The sequence below is a fragment of the Hyla sarda genome, chromosome 10 (genome assembly GCF_029499605.1).
Source record: "Hyla sarda isolate aHylSar1 chromosome 10, aHylSar1.hap1, whole genome shotgun sequence".
Classification (NCBI taxonomy): Eukaryota; Metazoa; Chordata; class Amphibia; order Anura; family Hylidae; genus Hyla; species Hyla sarda.
Window position 1 is genome coordinate 82971948 of NC_079198.1, and position 22585 is coordinate 82994532.

General features: G+C 42.8%; 1 protein-coding gene across 8 annotated transcripts in view; it reads right to left on the reverse strand.

Annotated features, from left to right (window-relative positions):
• The window catches only part of LAYN (layilin), a 110806-nt gene that overhangs the window by 38524 nt on the left and 49697 nt on the right, over positions 1-22585 (reverse strand). For 5 of the 8 annotated variants that reach the window (XM_056542402.1, XM_056542403.1, XM_056542401.1 and 2 more), the window contains one exon: positions 1416-1436. In XM_056542402.1, the coding sequence (XP_056398377.1) occupies positions 1416-1436 (21 nt within the window). Of the gene's footprint in view, positions 1-1415; positions 1437-18217; positions 18345-22585 lie in introns of those variants that run through there. The other 3 variants (XM_056542397.1, XM_056542396.1, XM_056542398.1) reach the window with 2 other exon arrangements.

Here is a 22585-nt window from a genome sequence, read left to right on the forward strand (position 1 = left end):
CGCTCCCCGTCTGTTCTGTCCCGGCGCGCGCGGCCCCGCTCCCTAGGGCGCGTGCGCGCCGGGTCTCTGCGATTTAAAGGGCCACTGCGCCGCTGATTGGCGCAGTGGTTCCAATTAGAGTTATCACCTGTGCACTCCCTATATTACCTCACTTCCCTTGCACTCCCTTGCCGGATCTTGTTGCCTTAGTGCCAGTGAAAGCGTTCCTTGTGTGTCCCTTGCCAGTGTTTCCAGACCTTCTGCCGTTGCCCCTGACTACGATCCTTGCTGCCTGCCCCGACCTTCTGCTACGTCCGACCTTGCTTCTGCCTACTCCCTTGTACCGCGCCTATCTTCAGCAGCCAGAGAGGTGAGCCGTTGCTAGTGGATACGACCTGGTCACTACCGCCGCAGCAAGACCATCCCGCTTTGCGGCGGGCTCTGGTGAAAACCAGTAGTGGCTTAGAACCGGTCCACTAGCACGGTCCACGCCAATCCCTCTCTGGCACAGAGGGTCCACTACCTGCCAGCCGGCATCGTGACATGTATTACTATTAAGGTCAATAGAACTCAATAGTAAAAATACAGCCTTTTGTTAAGGGTTATGGGCCATCTTACAGCCCATAAAAAATAAAAATGTGTGTGAACATAGCCTCAAACTGGTTTATGTCCTTTTTGGGGAGCTAGGCCTCTCCTAAAAGGGTAAATAAGAGGCAAACTAAGATCCTGTTGTGACAAGCAACAAAGCATTTTTGTTGACATGGATCTGCATGTATCAGATGCTCTTAAAGCTAATTTGAGTGTAAGGGATTCACTTTTTGAAGGGAATGCACACAAAAATGCACCCTAATCTGATTTATAGCAGACTGATATATAGGATAACTTCATATATAATGTCTTATAGTTATGTAAATCTCTGCTCATTCTGGTCAATTGGGTGATCCTAGTGAAAATGCAATCTCAGGGATTGCAGTGATTGGCAGCTATCTGTGTATTAAGTGTGTATATAGGGAGGGGCATTGACTACTTGGCTCAGAATGAGCAGGGATCTCATACAACACTATATACAAGGCTGCACAGTAACTCCTGCTTTATAACATGCCTGCAGGGGGGACTGATTTTTTTCTGTGACAGTGGCAAAGCGTAAGACCAACTGCTCCTCCATTCAACCAGAGGTACCTGGGACCCCCACTGATCAGAAAAATGATGGTCCAGTGTAGCTCTGGTTCAATGGAGCAGAAGGTGGACCTTCACCAATCAAACACTCATCAACTGTATGTGATGAGTGCCTTTCATAGAAAAAACCTTTAAATAGTTGCTTAACATAGATGAGGCTTCACTTTAACAGTTGTAACACTAGAAAAGATCAAGCAAATGTCAAAGATTACTCTTATATTACACTGTATAATAAATAAATAGCAATGAAAACCACATACCTGGTTTATGTGTCATATCCACTAATGGAATGTAATAAGACAGAGAACATGACATTAATAACAATACTTAAAAAGTTATATATTTTGTTTCATAAATAAAATAAGGCTCTAGTCTATGGCATAGTGGGAGATCAATGAATTACCTACTGATGGGTGCACAATGTGGGGAACTACCAACAGGTGGGGGCACAATGTGGGGAGTTCCTTCCATAAGGGAACACAGTGTGGGGGCCTCTTTTGACATAAGGCACAGCGTGGAGGCTAAACTACAGATGGGAGCACAAAGTTGGAGCACAAATGGAAGGCTAATTACGATTTAGGAGGCACAATAACTCTAAGCGAAACTATAGATGGGGAGTTTGAATAAAGGTGAGGAGGGGGTGGAAATAAAAGAAGTCTAAGATGATTTTTGGAAAATTCTGTACAAACAAATCATGGCTGTGAGAACATTTTCATAGTGTTCTAGGCTGGATGAAAAAGAGGAGAAAAGAGAATGACTAGTCAAAGAAGAAGTGAGTCAATGGATGTAATGGTCGTCAGGGCTTGGGTAGTACTGGTATCGACCACTATATGTTCATGGTATCGGGAATATTGGTTGGTGTATAGTGATTCTTATTTGGTAATAGTGTGAGGGTATTATTGAGTTACTATGTGGTGGCTATGGAGTGGAGGTATTAAAAAATAGCATAGTGGTAATATCCATTCATTATATGTTGGTAATAAGTGGTTATGGTGTGTGGGTATTATTTGTTCCTTGTATAAGCGTATTATTGGTAATGTTGGTCTACTGGGTTTTGGTTGGCAACAGTATGATGATAATATGTATGGTGATTATTTACTCCTTGTGTACTGGTCTTATTAGTTGGATTATTATTTAGAGATATGCAGTATTATCATGCATAGAAAACTGTCTTATAGCTTTATTATCAGAGCAACTGTGAGCAGTCTATGCTCACTGTAAGAACTGGCTGCTTTTATCTGTCTCCACCTACTCCCAACTTTTCCGCTTCTTCCCCCTCTATAGACTTGTTTGGACAGTGTGTAACCTGATCCCTTGTCCCTTATGATCTGCTAGTCTGTGTTGTCCCCAGGACAGATTTAAACAGTTATTTATAATTGTGGTATCGGGGTGTAAGGTTCAGGGTAGATGTTATGGCCCAAGGGGCAGATGGTATTAACCCCTTCTTGTTGTGATGCCAGGGCGTGATTTAGCCTTAACCACCCAAAGGTAATACCGCTGATCCTGGTTAGGCAGGGGCAATGAAGACACCAACGCCAGATTAAGGATAACGGCAGCTTTACTGAGGCAAGAAAGGTGATACAGTCATCAGTAGGGGAGAAATAGATGACCTGGCACTTCTGCTTCACACACCTGTATAATACCTCTTGAGTGAACACAGTGCTGCAGTGGCTCCGTTCATGCTGCACAGATAATGGCGTTGCTATACTTGTGTTTGCATAAGAGTACACCAAAAATATCCAACAAGAAAGAAACTCAAGCGCACTCACCACAAATATTGCTTCATCTGTGCTCTTTATTGAAGTCCATATAGAGACAAGGTGCAGGGAGACGACATAGAAGGGAGGTGTTCCTGGGCTACGGAACCGTCTCGCGCTACAAGCACTTATGAAGCGCTTGTAGTGCGAGACAGTTCCGTAGCCCACGAACACTTCCCTTCTATGTCGTCTCCCTGCACCTTGTCTCTATATGGTCTTCAATAAAGAGCACAGATGAAGCAATATTTCTGGTGAGTGCACTTGAGTTTCTTTCTTGTTGGTTATTACAGGTGATATAGTCTTTGCAGTACAGCCACATATCCCCGGGAGGTGACCAGTGACACAGGGGGACCTCACAGGCTTGCTGGGACTTGCAGTAGTTAGACTGGCGTTAGTGCAGGCCAGGGTAAATACAGATGGACTTGACTTGACAGAGATGGTGACCAACAATAAGATGACTTGACTTACTGACGACCGACTTGTGGCTGCCGGACTTTAGGCTTGAGGCCTCCAATGCTCTGGACACAGACACTGGAACAACTTGACTGCACTTGACCTCAGGAACTAAGAGAGATTGCTGCCCCTCCCCTGGTTATATAGGGGGGCTGTGCAAGGAGGAAATTTAAATGAAAACCACAATTTTGCACATTTTGGAGGGTTTTGTTTTCACACTGTACACTTTACGGTAAAAATGACATGTGTTCTTTATTCTGTGGGTCAATACGATTAAAATTATACCTGTGGCTAGATACTTTTATATTTTTGCACCGCTTAAAAAAAAATCTAAAACTTTTTGTACAAAATCAGTAATCTAAAATCGCCCTATTTTGACCACATACAGTGACCCTCCTGTTACTCACATGCTGTCCTGCTAACTCACACAGGCTTCCACTGTGAGCTCCGTGTAAGCCCCCCCCCCCCCCCCCCCCCCCAGCGCAGCCATAGCCAATAGCCTGGAGCATCTTGCTGCAGGCATCCAATGAGCTGCTGGCTGCCCTCCCCTTCCTTTTCTATAGAGCTGTAGTCGGCAAGATCGTAATGGAGGACATTCTGTCCCCTCTGAAGGTATTTAAGAAACTGTACAGTACTGTATGCGATGTCACACATTACATACAATACATATACACACTATACACCCCATACATCAATGTTTCCCTATCAGTGTGCCTCCTGCTGTTGCAAAACTATAACTCCCAGCATGCCCAGACAGTCAATGGCTGTACATGCATGCTGGGAGTTGTAGTTGTGCAACAGCTGGAGGCACCCTGGTTTGTTAAACCCTCCCCATACACTCCACATACAATGGTCATCCCAGAACCAATTAGCAGTTTCCCATAGAGATATGTATTCAACATACAATGGTTCCGAGGCCCCAGAACCAATTACCATTTTTACATAGACATATGTACTCGACATATGATGGTTTCAACATATGATGGTTCTCCTGGAACCAATTAATATCATATGTTGAGGGACCACTGTATAACTTTTTCATTTTTCCGTGTATATGGCGGTATGAGGGCTCATTTGTTTTGCGTCATCATCTGTACTTTTTATCAATACCACATTTGCATATGTAAAACTTTTATACATTTTTTTTATAAAATGTGACAAAAAAGCAGCATTTTGGACTTTTTTATTTTTTTATGTTTACGCCATTCACCGTACGGGATCATTAATATTATATTTTGATAGTTCGGACATTTACGCACGCGGTGATACCAAATATGTTTATTTAAAAAAAAATACTCTTTTTGGGAAAAACTGACAATTTTTATTTTTATTGGGGGAGGGTATTTTTCACTTTTTTTTTACTTTTTATTTTAAAAATGTTCTACTTTTTTTTTTTTTTTTACACTTTTTATGTCCCCATAGGAAACTATCTATAGCAATCATTTGATTGCTAATACTGTTCAGTGCTATGCATAGGACACAGCACTGATCAGTATTATCAGTGATCTTCTGCTCTGGTCTGCTCGATCTGAGACCAGAGCAGAAGACCCGGGAGACGGCCGGAGCCAGGTGAGGGGACTTCCGACCGCCATGCTGGATGATCTGATCGCCGTGGTAGCACTGCGGCCGATTCAATCATCCATTCAAAGTACCGCACTGCCGCAGATGCCGTGATCTGTATTGATCACGGCATCTGAGGGGTTAATGGCGGACATCCGCGCCGGAACCTGCCGTGTATGGAGCGAGCACCGTTCCGATGCTCGCGGTCATACACAGGACGTAAATGTACATCCTGGTGCGCTAAGTACCACCAAATCAGGACGTACATTTACGTCCGTGGTCGTTAAGGGGTTACGTGATGATCCACAGCATCGCCACTTACCTTCACAGACCTACAGTAAACAGCGATAATTACCACGCTACCATAATGGCAGGTGTTCTGCTCTTCTATTGGAATATATACTTACCCCTCCCTGATCCTGATGGTGTCCTGACCCATCATCTTCATCTGCACTGCAGCCTCTTAGGTTTACCTGGTACCGGCCAGCCAGGACACAGACAGAAGCAGCCAGCTATCAGTGTTAGGCTGCATTCACATCACATTTCTTACATACAGGGACCGGATCCGGACGGGAGATGGGAAAACCGGGTGCTCCCCTATCCCAGCCGGACCAGGCCCCATCTTATTCATTTGAATGAGCCGACCGGAGTCAGATAGTGGCCATAACAACCAAACAGATAGTGTTAGTCCCTTTTGCTCTGATCCCATTTTAGGTAGAAAGGAAAGAGAGAAAAAAAAATCTAATAAATAAGAACTGCTGGGAACTGAGTCTGAATACTGAGGTTTCTCGGCAGCAGCAAAAAAATTATAATTCTTATAGCTTAGTTATAAAAAATATGACCACTTTTATTACCAGTCTTATCTGACATTTAAACATTTAACCAGAAGACACCAAGCTTAACAAAATAAGCAAAACAAAAGTGTTGTAATACATTTAAATTTTGGCTTTGTTCTGATGGGAAAAATATGCTGCAGATTTTCTGTCAGGATTCTCCAAGTGTAAAATCTACAGCTTTTTTTAAGTAGCACCACGCATTGCTCAAAGTTTGCACAGCAGTTGACCTGTGGTGTAGATTTTAAAATTGATGTTGCAGGTATGATGTGGATTGTAAAACCAGTAGTGGAGGCAATATACCTCGGCACCGCTACGAACAGCATCTCCATTATCAAGTGCATGGACTACTTTCTATTTTCCCGTTATGCTGTAGATTGGTTGCAGATTTTCCCATTCACTTCAATGGGGAAGATAAAATCCATAGTGGAATCACAAAGAAATGTATTGTTACTGTGAAAATGCTGAAGATCTAACAAAAAATCCACAAATTTGATTTGAAACATTATGTGGGTGATTTATGAAACCTTGTGCAAACAATGGATCAGTTTCCCATAACAACCAATCAGATTCAAACTTTCATTTTTAACCCCTAGAGGATGCAGGAGTCCCATCCGAATTATGAAGAGCGTGCAGGAGCGCAGGGCTTGCTGCAAATGGCTAACATTAGCGATCATCCTGATGCTCGCCATTAACCCATCGGATGATCAATACTGATGATGGCCTCTGAAATATTACAGGGGTTTATAAAGACTCATCGGACCACCCGCTGCACAATGGTGGGGGTCTGATAAATCAAGATGGTGGTCCGAGCTCCACTCACTTCTCCAGGACCACATTAGGGCTCTTTTTCTACAGTCTCCCTCCTGGCAGACCATAGGCATAGATCGCCAAAATCACTGATTAGTGCTATGCCTTTTCATAGCGCTGAACAGTATTAGGAATCAAAAGATTTCAATAAAAAGTCCCCTGTGGGGTAAAAAAAAAGAATTTAATAAGTGTGATTGTGCCCCTCCCCTGTTTTAAAAATCACTCCCGTTTTCTATTTTACAAATAAAAAATGTAAAACATATTTGGCATCACCAAGTGCGGAAATGTCTGAACTAAGAAAATATAATTTTATTGTTAAATAGGTTAAACTGGGTTAAATAGTCCAAAATTGCTGATTTTTGGTCACATCACATCCCATCCCATCAATGTCACATTTATGCAAAAGGTACCAATAGAAACTACAGATCATGGTGCCAAAAAACAAGCTCTCATACATCCCAGTATACAAAAAAGTAAGAAAGATGTAGGGATCAGAATAAGGCAATTTTAAACATTTTGCTCAAAACTTTTTAAAAAGCAGTACAGTAATAGAAAAACATGTAACCATGGGTATTGTTTTCATTTTCCGGCACAAAGGTGTCATTAGAAAGTGCAATTGGTCACATAAAAGACCTCATATAGGTCTGTGGATAGAAAATTAAAATTGGCTGCGTCCTCAATGCCAGGGTACAAGCATAGCCTCATAGCAAACCTCTCCTACTCTGGACAGTTCCTGACATGGACAGAGGTGTCAGCATAGAGCACTGTGGTCACACAGAAAATAAATTCAAAAAGAAAAGACCTTCCTCTGTAGTACAGCAGCCGATAAGTACTGGAAGGATTAAGATTTTTTATATAGAAGTAATTTACAAATCTGTTTAAAGTTCTGCCTCCAGTTTATTTAAAATACATTTTTTGCCCCTGGAGTACCCCATTAAGGGGTTAAAAAAGGCCTCTGGAAAATGAATCTGGAATCTGATTGGTGCTATGGACAGCTGCTCAACTGTTCTTCACATTGTTTGATACATCTCCCCCATTGACCCAGATCTACTATTGCTAAGCACCAGGTTTTTGGTGCCATACATGTTTTGCACACACATATGTGTTTTAGGCACTTTTGCACTGTGTTTGACACGTGGTCATGGCCTAGCAGAATGGGGACTTTCCTGACTTCAGTGCAACTTCAGGCAGCAAAAACTAGTAGTTGGTCTAAACAAAAACTAGACAGTGAAGACCTAGACTAGACAGTCTATAGGTGCATCGGATTTATTAAACAATCAAAGCAGAAATAGAGAGAGTCTGTCCGGCACCGCTACTGTGAGAACGCGGGTGAGACTGATGGCTGCGGCAACATCTATGTGAGGACTCGTACGGGGGGGCTGTTCACTAGAGTAGGGGGTGCTGTTCACTAGAGTAGGGGGTGCTGTTCACTAGAGTAGGGGGTGCTGTTCACTAGAGTAGGGGGTGCTGTTCACTAGAGTAGGGGGTGATGTTCACTAGAGTAGGGGGTGATGTTCACTAGAGTAGGGGGTGCTGTTCACTAGAGTAGGGGGTGCTGTTCACTAGAGTAGTTTAAATATCCAATATAACACAGAAGTACAGAAGAATGCACTCACCAGTAATCAACTTGCTTGTAGAACTTTATTTCATAAAAGCAGACAGGTACAGCGGGGAAAAGCAGAGGAGCAACCTCGCGGCAACAGACTGTTTCCTGCGCCCAAATGCATTTCCTCAGGCCGCAATTGTACTGGATTTGTTAAAGGAGTACTCCGATGCTAGGTTTTTTTTATGGTAAACTAACCCTAAAGCAAAGTTGTATAACATTGTAAATGACTTACCTTATCCATATCGCTCTTTTCCTGGTCTTCTCCCGCATTTCTCCTTCTAACGGAAGCCGGCTCCTTTTTCTTCAATCTATGACGCTCGACCGCTGTTTCTTCTGCACCGCCGCCATCTTAGCCCGGTGACTCATCGCTCCCATGAGTCACTGCGGGCTATGCCGGCCTCCCAGCCCGGAGCCGGCTACTCCCCCAAAGTTAATTTATTCTGCGCATGCGCGGTACTACGCAAATAGCGTAGGGCTAACGTTAGCCCTATGCTATTTGCGACCAGACAGACGGATCGTATCATCTGAAACGGTTAACCTGAGGGTTCTGACCTATCCACTGCCGGGCACAGGTGAGTTCTGCCGTACATTAACTCTTTCGGTGACTGGTCCATGCTTACAGGAGATTTTAGCAAGTTTAGAACGCCAGGTATTTGGGGAAAAAAAAATGTAAATTTTTTTTCAAAATTCTGTTAAAAATTCGATTTATTTCTAAAATAAAAATCTCTCTCCGCATCTATTCACATCCATATGGTAATATTCCCAAAAATGTATCGGCTTTATTAGGGGCGTGGCACGAACGTCACCACCGTACATGATCTCAGGTATTTGGCGCAAATGGACACATTTTTGTAGTAGTGCACAAGGGTTGTGTCAATGTTTCATAACCAGGGTTTCTCCAGCTGTTGCTAAACTACAATTCCCAGCATGCCCGGACAGCCTTCGGCTGTCCGGGCATGCTGGGAGTTGTAGTTTTGCAACCACTGGAGGCACCCTAGTTGGGAAACACTGCGCTAGTGGGCCCATGGAAGGAGGGAAGGAACTTTATTATAATTTATTATAATTTCCTGGGGGGGAAGAGGAGGGGGAGAGAGCAGCAGCTAACAGGAAGCCGGCGCAGGGAGTCATGGGAAATGTAGTCTTTATGACATGGCTGCTTACTGCTACAGGTGGCAATTACAAGAGAATGGTTGGGCCAAATTTGACAAATGAGGTATCGTTGGAAAGGTCTTTGAAAGAGCTATCAGATGAGGTCAACCTTTTTTTTTAAGTACCAGCGCTCCGGAGTACTCCTTTAAACAGCATGCACCAATTTGAGAAACCTAAAGTTTTTGTGGACTGTCTTAGTTATTGAAAATATGGGTCAGGGGTTTATTTTCCTTTCTACACAGTCCACACCAAAACTCACAGAGGGTAATGGGGAACACCTTTAATTACCACACACGTCATTTTTTCAGATGTATTTGGATGTATTGGTCTTGTGCGTATATCCTTGGTGGGCTTGGCTAACCTTACCTTGTCTTGTCCGTACCAGCATAGAAACTCAGTTTCTTCTTCAGAGTAGTTGTGATGAAAATAGATGTCACCTTTTTCACTGGTTGTATAAAGCATATGGTGCAATACATATAACTACTAGAGATGAGCGAACTTACAGTAAATTCGATTCGTCACGGACTTCTCGGCTCGGCAGTTGATGACTTTTCCTGCATAAATTAGTTCAGCTTTCAGGTGCTCCCGTGGGCTGGAAAAGGTGGATACAGTCCTAGGAGACTCTTTCCTAGGACTGTATCCACCTTTTCCAGCCCACCGGAGCACCGGAAAGCTGAACTAATTTATGCAGAAAAAGTCAGCAACCGCCAAGCCGAGAAGTTCGTGACGAATCGAATTTACTGTAAATTCGCTCATCTCTAATAACTACCATCAAACCAAAACAGTGACCTTATTGCCTATTTATATCCAATTACACTTGATGGTTTTCACTGCAGATTAAAACTGAACCATGGTTGTCATGGGAGACAAGGTAACTTTCTCTGGGACAGTTCTAATAGATATAGGGGGGTATTTATCAAAGGATTTATGTGTTTTTTTTTTCCCTGTAACTTTGGCGCAACACTTTGGCGCAGTGTCTTTTGGCGCATCTTCTCCACTGTCATTTTTACAACTTTCTCAAAATCACACGGTCCTGTGATTTTAGTCAGTAACTTTAGTCAGTAATTCATCATTTGCGCCAATCGATCTTTGGAACAATTTTGCGCCTTTAGTGTTTTTTGGCGCAATTCACCGCCAAGAAATTTTGCACATGGGAAACACACTTAGCAATGTCAGAAAATGTAAAGGCGTCAAAATACATTAAAACTTTTTTTTTTTTTGTGAAAGCAGCGACGCCTCCAGGGCTGCTCAATACTATCCTGCGACATAGTTGTCTCTGAGGAACCTTCACCCTCCGTTGAGCCAGCATTGGACATGGACGCACAGGTTCAGGAAAGGGAAGCACTAAAGCAGTGGTCTCCAACCTGCGGACCTACAGATGTTGCAAAACTACAACTCCCAGCATGCCCGGACAGCCAACGGCTGTCCGGGCATGCTGGGAATTGTAGTTTTGCAACATCTGGAGGTCCGCAGGTTGAAGACCACTGCACTAAAGTAACAAAAAAATACTCAAGTTGAAAATAAAATCCATTTCACATGGTGACTATAAACCCCACAAAAGAAAATAACTCATGCCGCTTGCTGATATACTGCAGGAGGGACTCCGAAATGGCTGCTCTACAGGGTAAAATACGCGTCCTCTGTGGGGGTAAGTTCTGTGTAAAAGGCGCTGTGAACAGCTGATTTCAACATTTCAGCCAAAATTACTAACAACTTGCACCAAATGATAAATTTGGTGCATGTCCACGAAAACCAAAGTGAAAAAAAAAAAGGGTCAAAACAAACTGTCAACAGGCAAAATTGATAAATACCCCCCCCTATAGCCATTGTGGCTTTTTTACTTGATGCCAACATAAATGGTGACTTAAAAGCTGATGTATGCTGGTATATGGTGTATGCTGATGCTGGGGTAAAATCTTCCACAGATTTTTCGTGCCATATTCCTTCACCATTACCAACACTACTGACACTACTTCTCCCCAGGGATCAAGTGCTCTGGCCTTCCCTACCTCCTAAATGATCAGGTAGAGTTTTGGATCGCAGAAAGACGTACTTTAGTTGCACAGTTCCCTCTATCTCCTCCCCGCACTCATCTCTATGACCAGTGCAGAGAACAAACATCTGTATACAGACCATAGAAAGTAGAGGGATATAGAAAGCAGTCTGTGAGATAGGGGGTCAGTCTGTAAGTAGGAGGTGGGAGCAGTCTGTGAAAGAAGGAGCATGGGGAGAAGTCTTTGTGAGAGCACAAAGTACATTATTTGCAACACTATTACTGCGCGGAGTACATAAGACCGCACTATTACTTTTTGATGCAGAAAGGGGGTTAGTTTTTTTTTGGGGGGGGGGGGGGTTCTATTCCTGACTGGGGAACAACTAATGTATGTGGCACAATACAGGGCACTATCTGTTTGGTACAATTATTTTTGGGGCCTCTATCTGCCATTATTAATTTCAGGTGTGTTTCTGTGGCACTATTTCACTTTTTTGGGAAATACCTATACTTATTGTATCATCATTTTTTTTTAAGTACTGAATTTGGAAGCACTGAAATAGTAATAGAAGCTGATGGTAACACTGGGTTGTGTATAGTAATATTCATTCACTGATAAATAGACCCAGTGGGAACAGAACCATATAATAAAAGTCAGGTGCCCATTCCATAAACTAGGGATGTCCCGATATCATTTTTTTTTAAAACAGAGTACGGGTACCGATACTTAAAGGGGTATTCCAAGCCAAAACTTTTTTTTTTATATATCAACTGGCTCCGGTAAAGTTAAACAGATTTGTAAATTATTTCTATTAAATACCCCTTTAAATTTTAATACTCACCGATACCAATTACGAGTACTTTTATTTTAAAGGGAATCTGACAGCAGGGTGACACGGTTTTTGGCGCTGCTTACCGTATGATATGTGGGTCCTTGTTGTGTACAATGGAGGCGGCTGCTGTAGTATGAGCCAAGATTTCTCCTTTCTCCATTGGACAGAACAGGGAATTTGCATTGGTGGCGAGACCGATGTCTCCGGAGCGATTGCGCTTATGTTGACATGGTGAGCAGCGGTAGAAACAGGGTCACCTGCACTATCTACCTATAAATTCAAGTTAGTGCAGGTGACTCTGCTGTAAGATTGTCTTTAATAGTAGGTAGTAGCCCCATGTAGGTACTATAGATAGGTGCAGACAGACAGCAGAACCCCCATTGTAGCCAGCAGGACCCCCCTTGTAGCCAACAGGACCCCCCTTGTAGCCAACAGGACCCCCACCTGTAGACAGCAGTGCCCCCCTTTGTAGCCAGCAGCCCCCTTTGTAGCCAGCAGGAACCCCTGTAGACAGCAGTCCCCCCCTTTGTAGCCAGCAGGACCCCCCTGTAGACAGCAGTGCCCCCCTTTGTAGCCAGCAGGACCCCCCTGTAGATAGCAGGACCCCCCTTTGTAGCCAGCAGGACCCCCCTGTAGACAGCAGTGCCCCCTTTGTAGCCAGCAGGACCCTCCTGTAGATAGCAGGACCCCCCTTTGTAGCTGCTCACTGTCCGCTGTCGCCGCTCTGCAGCCTGGTTCTCATCACTGCCGCTGCCCCGTTCTGCCGTCCGCATCATGGAGTCTTATGGAGGAGCATGTGACACAAACGTCACTCTGCTTCCTCCGTAGCGTTACGCTGGGCGCAGGGGAGTGACGTGTGTGTCACATGCTCCTCCATAAGACGCCATGATGCGGACGGCAGAACGGAGGCAGCGGTTATGATGCGAACCAGAGGACGGGGCAGTGAAGCTGAGCACTCCACCAGGTATCGGATTTGGTATTGGGACATTAGACGAGTCCTCGATACCATGCAGATACCTGGTATCGGCCCCGATACCGATACAAGTATCGGTATCGGGACATCCCTACCATAAACCCCACTGCATGGTAGTGGTAATAGTAGTGGTCGTGTTATGGCAGCATTATTTTGGCCTGCAATAGGTTATATTGGTCTTTATATAGTGTGTTTTGTTCATTAACAGTATGGAGGTAATATTTCATTCATATCTTTAGAGACCTTTGCAACGCTCTTGATTTACTGTACATAACAAAGCATATACTGTAACTCACAAATTGTAAGAGACCCTTTTATCTCATACTTGGAGTTTGTTGAGGGCCAAAGTTAGTTGGGGGCCCTATATCCTAGACACTTTTTGTGTTTTTTAAACATTTTTAATAACAGCCAGGCTGGGCTGGAAGAAGAAAATAGTTCTCACCTGCCACAATCCCCCCTGCTGCCACTCCCATAGTGCCACAAGGGTGTGTCCGCGCAGCCAATTACTTGTTACAGTAGAGACCCACCTTAGGTAATGATTGGCCTCGTCCACTCCTTGGAACCTCTCTGTCCATTCTCTTAAATGGGCATAAATCTGGCCACTAGGGGTCTGCTCAAAACACAGACTTTGGTCTCCTGCTGGACTGGCAGGAGACCAAACTCAGGAAATGCTGTCTGGCCTAGGCAGTGCATGTGTATGAAACAGAGATAGTGAGTGCTATTTACTCCCTATGGCCAGACATCACTTTCTGAGTTTGGTCTCCTGCCAGGAGACAGAATGCAGTCTGGACCATAAGGGAGACCCTTAATGGCCAGATTTATAAGACCATAAAAGTGACATAAAAATATTTTATTTTATTTTTTTACAGGGAGTGAATTACAAATCTTATTTATTTTACCTGCTGTCTCATATGCAAAAAATAATTTTAATGACAGTGACAATTTAGTTTAGTTATCAGGTAAGTTTATGATCCAAATCACCATGAAAGCATGACCTGGTATGTTGCATAGTGCTTTCATGTGGCAATACATTATGCAAGCAATGGAATGCATCCCAACAACATAGCATATTTCACATATCATTTGTCACAATCTCTGGGTCCCTGATCCCTATGCTGCCATACAGATGAGAGCCCTGGAGGTGCAGAGATCTCTGCGGTTTACCATACAGCAGCATTTTCTTATTCTCATTATTTCCTATACTCTATTATCATACACTGGATTAAGACGCTCCGTAGCCAAGTGACTACTTGTGTGAATGTCATAGTATTCACGAGATGTTTACATGAGATGTTTAGCCCCTTTGTGACTGGGAAGACGATTTTCCCTTATAAAGACCCAAGGACAGTTATGCAGAACATATATGACTTTTCAGACTATGAAACAGGAAGAACATTTTATTATTACATTTCTGTCGAGGGCAAGAGTTCAGCAGAAGAATAAAAGATCCTTTTAGCTGTGAAAAGCCAATGACTGAATATGATTTGTCATTTTATTACATTTCTATGGCTTGTCTGGGAAGGATAACACAGGTTAGATTGTGGGTTCCCTGGTGACACTGATTGTTGGGGTGACACTGATTGTTGGGGTGACACTGATTGTTGGGGTGACACTGATTGTTGGGGTGACACTGATTGTTGGGGTAACACTGCTATAAGGCTTCAGCAGTCATCTGATAACACATGGAAAAATTGCTGTTAAAGTCTTCAAGAAGTGAAGCATTGCTGACAGCCCTCCAAGGCACAGAGCTGCAATTAAAGGGGTACTCCAGTGGAAAACAATTTTTTTTATAATCAATTGGTGCCAAAAAGTTAAACAGATTTGTAAATGACTTCTATTAAAAATCTTAATCCTTCCAGTACTTATAAGCTGCTGTATACTACAGAGGAAGTTGTGTAGTTCTTTTCTGTCTGCTGACACCTCTGTCCATGTCAGGAACTGTCCTGAGTAGGAGCAAATCCTCATAGCAAACCTCTCCTGCTCTGGACAGTTCCTGACATGGACAGAGGTGTCAGCAAAGAGCAGTGTGGTCAGACAGAAAATAACTATATAATTTCCTCTGTAGTATACAGCAGCTAATAAATACTGGAAGGAAGATTTTTTTTTAAAGTAATTTACAAATCTGTTTTAATTTGTGTCACCAGTTGATTAAAAAAAAAAATATTTTCCACCAGAGTACCCCTTTAATACTGAGAAGGGGAAGGGATATCCTCTTAGTCCAATAGATAGATAGATCCCAGGAGAGCAGCACAACCAATATAGTACTTCAGGTAGCTGGTGCACGCTGTGTAGGAGCCTTGGTGTCGGGATCCCAATAAGTAAATCCAAAGAAGCAGCAGCACACAAGGTATACGGTGCAAAAAAGGTTTGTGGTTTATTACATCAGTGCAGACAGAGCAACGTTTCTGCGACCTCTTCGTAAACCTTTCTCAAGCTCCGAGCTTGAGAAAGACGACGAAGAGGTCGCAGAAATGTTGCTCTATCTGCACTGATGTAATAATCCACAAACCTTTTTTGCACCGTATACTTTGTGTGCTGCTGCTTCTTTGGATTTAGATAGATAGATACATATGAGATGGATGGATGGATGGATGGATAGATAGATAGATAGATAGATGTGAGATAGATAGAAAGATATGAGATACATAGATAGATAGATAGATAGATAGATATTAGATAGATAAATAGATATGAGATATATAGATGGATAGATAGAAAGATAGGTGGTAAATAGACAGATAGAAGATAGATAAAGTAGATAAACAGATAGATAAATAGATAGAATCCTATAGAGAAGCAGCACAACTCAGAGGACAGATGCTGGCAGGTGTAGGAGCCTTGGTCAGAGATTTACCATTTATTACAAAAATGAATCACTGCATCACTCAAAAGATCAAGTGTGAACAGAGGTGTATTCCATCAAATGTGAAATGTTAGTTTCCGTTTTCTCCAAGAAGAGATAGATGGGTATGATATATATACCGTAGATAAGTGGTGTACCTATCATAAAGGCAGAATTGGCAACTGCTATAGGGCTCAGTGAATAGGATGGGGATAAATGTCCTAAACACAAATTCGCCCAGTGGATTATAACGTGGACATTCTGGGTAGCCACCCAAGGCCTAAGGTTTCACTCTATCTGCTTACTAGACCGGAAATCCAGGATACTTACTCTGGATCCCCAGGCAAGCACCACTTTGAACTGTATGCACACAACATGCACATACAGTTAAAAGCTGTGGATGTAGGCTGCAGGCAGCTTGAGGAAGCGGCTTACAGCAGCAGCTTATCATGATCTCTGCAATGGTTCAGGCATTACTTGGCTTACAGTGGACTACATGCCTAATTGGGAGACCACCTGCCTGCTGGGGGGGGGGGGTATCAGGCTATTGGGATGACTACCTGCCTAATGGGGAGGGGCTACCAGGACTACCAGGCTAATGGTTGACCACCTGTCTAATGGGGAGAATTGCCTGCACACTGAGGGAACTGCTTGCATATGGGGGAACACACCTGCCTACAAGGGATGGGGGACTACCTACCTACTGAGGGGTCTACCTGCCTACTGGGAGATCTCCAATTATAGCAGAGATCATAAAGGTGCTGGAGATCAGGATAAAATGCAACTTTTTCTTTATTCCCACAATGCAACACGTTTCGCGTAGGTTCCTCTTCATCAGGCAGCTTCTTCATGGATGCCTGATGAAGCCGAACCTACGCGAAACAAGTTCTTGCGTTACCATTATATCCTCCGGTATCACACAAGGGAGTGCATCCTATTGTCTCTTTTTTTCTACTGGGAGATCTATCTGAATACTGGTGAGACATACTATCCTATAGGAGGGACTACTTGCCTACTGGGGAGACACAACTGCATAATGGAGGAACTACAACCTATGGACATACATATCTAATGGGGAAACTACCTAACTGCTGTGGGAGAAATACTTAATTGGGAACCAATGTAACAGGGGACCTACTTACCAACTTTTACTGTAGGGGGCACCAAAGGGGGCATTATTACCAATTGTGGGACTATAAATAGAGAGATTTATAGAGGTGGGATGCGTGTTGGAAAAGGAAGGAGCCTAACATGTTTTTCTGGCAGATTCTGAAGAAAAGAGTTATGGCTGGAAGAAGTCGTCATGGTGGTTTAAAGAAGAAAAAGAAAGGAGAACGAGAAGAAGACGTCACCTGTGAGCCACTGGATATAACTGCACAGTAATCACTTATTTGATCTGTAGAGCAGGTATCTACTGTTATATGGTAAAATAATGGACTATATAAAATGTGTTTTATTTAGTAACAATATGGCAATATTATTTAGTCACTATATGATGGTGATGATAATGTATTTTCCTGTTGTGCTGGTATTATTCTTCCTTGTATAGTAGTATTACTGTCTATAGATTTAGCTCATAAAATAGTGCTACTACATTTTTCACTCATACCATGTATAACTTTCTATACCCTAGAAATGCAGATGCAGGATGGGGCAAAGTGGGAGGGGTTACATATATAGCTAGATATTGGATCTCTATTTAGAGATTTGCTTTGGGGTGATTGTTCTTTATAAGATAAATGGATAGATAGATAGATAGATAGATAGATAGATGTTGGGACATTTTCTTCTTGCTTAATGACTGTTCTGTATGTGTGTGTGTGTGTGTGTGTGTTTGTGTGTGTGTGTGTGTATATAATATATATATATATATATATATATATATATATATATATATATATATATATATCAGCATACATTAACAGTCACACATAAAAAACATTTATACATACACAAAACATATGACCTGAAACTTTTGATGGAGCTCATTCCAACTTCCTCTAAAGCAGACAGTAGTCTTTCCTATACACTTATCATTTGTACAGTAATGATAACCCAATAAAATGACGGGGATCTAAGCATGCAGCCGTGCTTACTCTCAGAATTTAAAGTACATGCTTAAAATTGTAAAACTCAACTACAAACATTTGCATTGAAATACAAAGCATTTACTTGAAAGATGCGAGGTTGTGTTTGGTATAATAGCATTTGATGGTTATTCATTGAAAGTGTAATATTCTTTATTGTACTCACCACTCTGCAGCCTTGTTCCTTTACAGGAGTTGAAATAGACAAGTAAAATACTGACAAGAGCTTTGAGAGGATCCATCATTGAGTGATCAGGTCTATAGAGGATGCTGAGGATAAGATGCCCAGAAGAAGCAGGTGGAGGCGTTGGTCTTCAGAGTCCAGATGTGCAGTAGAGGAGGCTCATCCTCTAGGAATCCTCGCATTGAAGCAGTGATGTGGAGAGCAGTGCAGCCCCAGCACTCACTCCTGAATAAAGAGAATTCCACTGTATGGCGATCAATACAAGTCTATGTGACACATTGCTGGAGGGGCAGGATTCAGCTTCAGCCAAACCAATGGAGGCGGCAGGTTGGCTTCTGTTCATTAGAGTAAGAACTTGTCCCATCGCTGAGCACTGTCATTTTAATTACTTGAAAGCAGCGACTTCCTAAAACCTTTCCGGATTGATTCGTGTTTCCAGCAGCTTCTAGAAGTAGCTGACATGCACTATATATTCAGAGAACTCAGCTCTCTTTCACCGCAGGTGATTTTTGGTTCCTAGATGATAATCCTCATTTATATAGTGAAATCCATGGCCATTCTAATCCCAGAAAAGGTTGAATACTATTAATCCAGGAACCCTATTCCATGATGGAAATGTATTGATTATATTGTCAGTATCAATAGTCAGACTATTGATTCTGCCAGATAGGACCTTAAATCTGAAGACATTACTGGGAATTAGACCATTCAATATTGGACAAAACATTAATTTGCTGATTATTGATCCATAAAATGGACCTGTAAGATTCTTTATCTACAATGTGGAAAATGTGAATTACCAAAAATGAAACACTGATGTAGCAGAGCTGAGTTTGTCTTTGGCTTATAGAGAAATTTATTTTAACATAATCTTAAATTATCAGGAGGCACAATCTAACCAGTTCAGCTCTGCTACACAGGTAGATCTGGATGATTACTATTATTACTACTACAGACTGTGTTAATCCTATGTCGCTGCTTCTAGTAATGATATTACAGGCGTAAAGAAGAAGCTGCTGATAAAAAATGATCCGCCCCTCTAACAAGATAAGACGTTAGTCATTAAATCATCACATCCTCAGAATAGAAGATATAAATCTTGAGGCTGCTGCTACTTTATTAAGACAGTTATTGATTCTTCTGGCCTCCTTAGCATTTACAAAAAATGTGCATTTCTCTTTCTACTCTGGGCTGTGTCAGCAGAAAGCCACAGTGCACAGACAGGCCCCTTTACTTTTTTTAGTAGTTTCTCTATGCAAAAACTTACTCAGCAAAATGTCCATAAACCTGAGGCTTCAAGGGTTGCCAGACGCCCACATTTGCTCTGAAATCCTAAGAAAGAGAACTTGGCCCACTGCGGCTGGTGACAAGATCTCATGCAGAATGCGATAGGAAGCAGGAGGTCCCACTGAATGTCTCTGCTCCCTGCAATCCTCTCTTTTTCTATCTTTGGCTGAGTGTATTCATAAGCCTGAACACTATTTCCTTTTTCCCCTGCTGCAAAGAGATGACTGGAAAGTGGAGCCAGAAAGCAGAGTAAGCGCAGATGAGCCTGCTGTTTATACACTGGCAAGATGGGATTGTGAAAGAAGCTATTCATGGAGTCGGCTCAAGATTCTTCCAAAAGTCTACACTTTTTAGCTGGCAAAATCTCTTAAAGGAGAACTCTCCCTTTTCTAGGTAGTTTTCATATGATTTGGTGACATAAATGAATTAATATATATTGGGATACATAAACTAACAATTCCTTGTTATTTTATCTACCTATTTACCCTAAATGATCACTGCATTAGGACTAGCTGGCATTTGACATCTTGTGACCACATATGCAACTCTACATGGTGTCCAAATCCCAATCAACCACCAGATAACCTGTTGACCTCTTCTCAGTACAACAGAACTTGATATTGGATAAATGTGGTGACTTGAGTTTCTTTGACCATGGACAAACAGCTACTCTTGACTGTTCCTGCAACACAAGTATCAAGAGTGTACGAAGAATGATTGAACCATGACAGACATCTGAGAGAAGATCACACAGTGGTAGGCCATGTATAGTTTGTAGAAAGGCAAGTTTAACATGTCTCATGGATCACAGTGTGCCAACTGACCCGGCAATCCACCACAATAGCCATGCAGCTTACCTAACATCAACTAGGGTTCAACAGCTGAAGACAAACAAGGATTCTTCCAACATTATAAGAGCTCCACACACGAGCCAAGGAAAGATGTCAATGGACCTTGGACACATGTCAAAAGGTCATTTGGACTAACAAGTCCCATTTCTTGTTGAATCCTACGAATGGCCAAATCTGAATCTGTCCTACAGCATGAGGCCATATCCCGTGTATGCACCCTTTGAGTTCAACAGGCAAGTGGTGGTGTCATGGTCTGGCGAGCATTTTCCTGGCATGCCCTGAGACCATTGTTATCATCACAATCTCCAATTGATTAATGCTTTAGGCATATACATCCCTATACAGTCATCCACCGACCTGCGATGGCCCAAACATATGATAATTTCAACATACAATGGCCTCTCAGAGGCTATCACATGTTGAAGGCAGTATCAACATACAATGCTTTTTTATGTCGGGGTCATCGCATAAACGGCTATCCGGCAGCGCAGACTGCTTCAGCTACCGCCGGATAGCCGTTTAAGGTGTGCCATGTGGTCCGGTGATGGTCTGGAAGGCATGCGCGGCGACGTGCGCGGCGACGTGATGATGACGAAGGAGAGCAACGGTGATGCAGGGGATCCCGAAGAGGACGCTCCGGACCGTCCTCTTCGAGATCCCCTGCATCACCGTCGCTCTCCTTCGTCATCATCACGTCGCCGCGCACGCCGTCCAGTCATCCAATAGGAGTGGCGTGTGCAGCGACGCGATGACGGCCATGAAGAGCAACGATCCCAGGCAGCAGAGACAGTCCGGAGCGGCGGGGACACCACGGGGATGTGGCGACAGCGATGGAGGGCGACATTCAGAGCAGCGGGACAGGTGAGTATAACTTCCTATACTTTACATTGCACGGATCCCTCAACATACGATGGTTTCAACTAACGATGGTTCATTTGGAATAAATTACCATCTTATGTTGAGGGACCACTGAATGATTTGCCACTGGCTATTTCACTAAAAATAAGGAATTGACAGGGACACTGAGACAAAACTACAAGGAGGCAGTATTGCCCTTTCTTTGCAGAAAAAAAATCAAGAGAACAGACTGGTGGCCTAACAGCTACTGGTCCCCATTTATAAGTCTTCGTAAATCAAGATCTTCTATTTGGGCACCACTGGTTCAGGGATTGTTGCAACACATTGTTGGCAGCTCTCGGTGTCTGTCATCTTCCTGATGCCCTCTGTTATTGTACATTTCTTTATCTTTTATTAAAGTATAGTGCAGGGGACAACATAATAAGGCTAAACAACAAAATGTATTCTGCCAGCAAATCCTAAACTAATATCACAGACAGCAAAAAGTATCTCCTAAGACTTAACCTTTATTAATTAACATGTAAAAGATAAACATCAATGACTCGTGGTGATATGAGAAAATTCTTAGGTCATAGACCATGCAAATTCAAAGAATGCAAGAAAAACAAGAGAAATATTATACCAATATTGCAATAGTCAAAGAGGTGCATATACCCAGCTAATTCAATAATACAAGATACAGGTGAGCACTGTATTACTAATGGTACAGGTATATCCAAAATTATTGGTAATAACAACAGGATAACAGCAACCCGACGCATTTCCCCATAAACATTAGAGGGGTTCCTCAGGAGTGAGAATAAATTGGATCGACAAAATATTCCAACAATTCTTGCCTCAAATCTCGTAACAGAAGATGGTAAAGGAATACCGGTCCACCAGGGACATTTCACTCAGATACCCATTGGTAGGCTCACTGTCCATATAAATGATCAGGATCAGCAGAGTTGATCTCTCGGTAAAGCACCAGCCTCTGCTATCACAGATGAAGAGTTCCCCGCAACCGCCTGCAGGGGATTCTAGATCTGTGATAGCACCGGCTGGTGCTTTACCAAGAGGACAACTGTACTGAGTTTGCCCAAAGTCAAACCAATAGGTGGCACAGTAGGTCTACACCTGTTGGAGTGTGACAGTGGCAATTTAGAATCACTCTTGGATTCCCACAGTGGATTGAGACTGGCAAACTGGACTCAATGGCTCAGAAATTTTTAATCAAACTAGTGTTCCTTCAATGTATTATAGCCTATATTGCTATGTTCTTAAAGGGGTACTCCAAAGGATAGGGGATAAGATGTCTGATCACAGGGATACCGCTGCTGGGAACCCCCACCATCTCTCCTGCAGCACCCTGTGT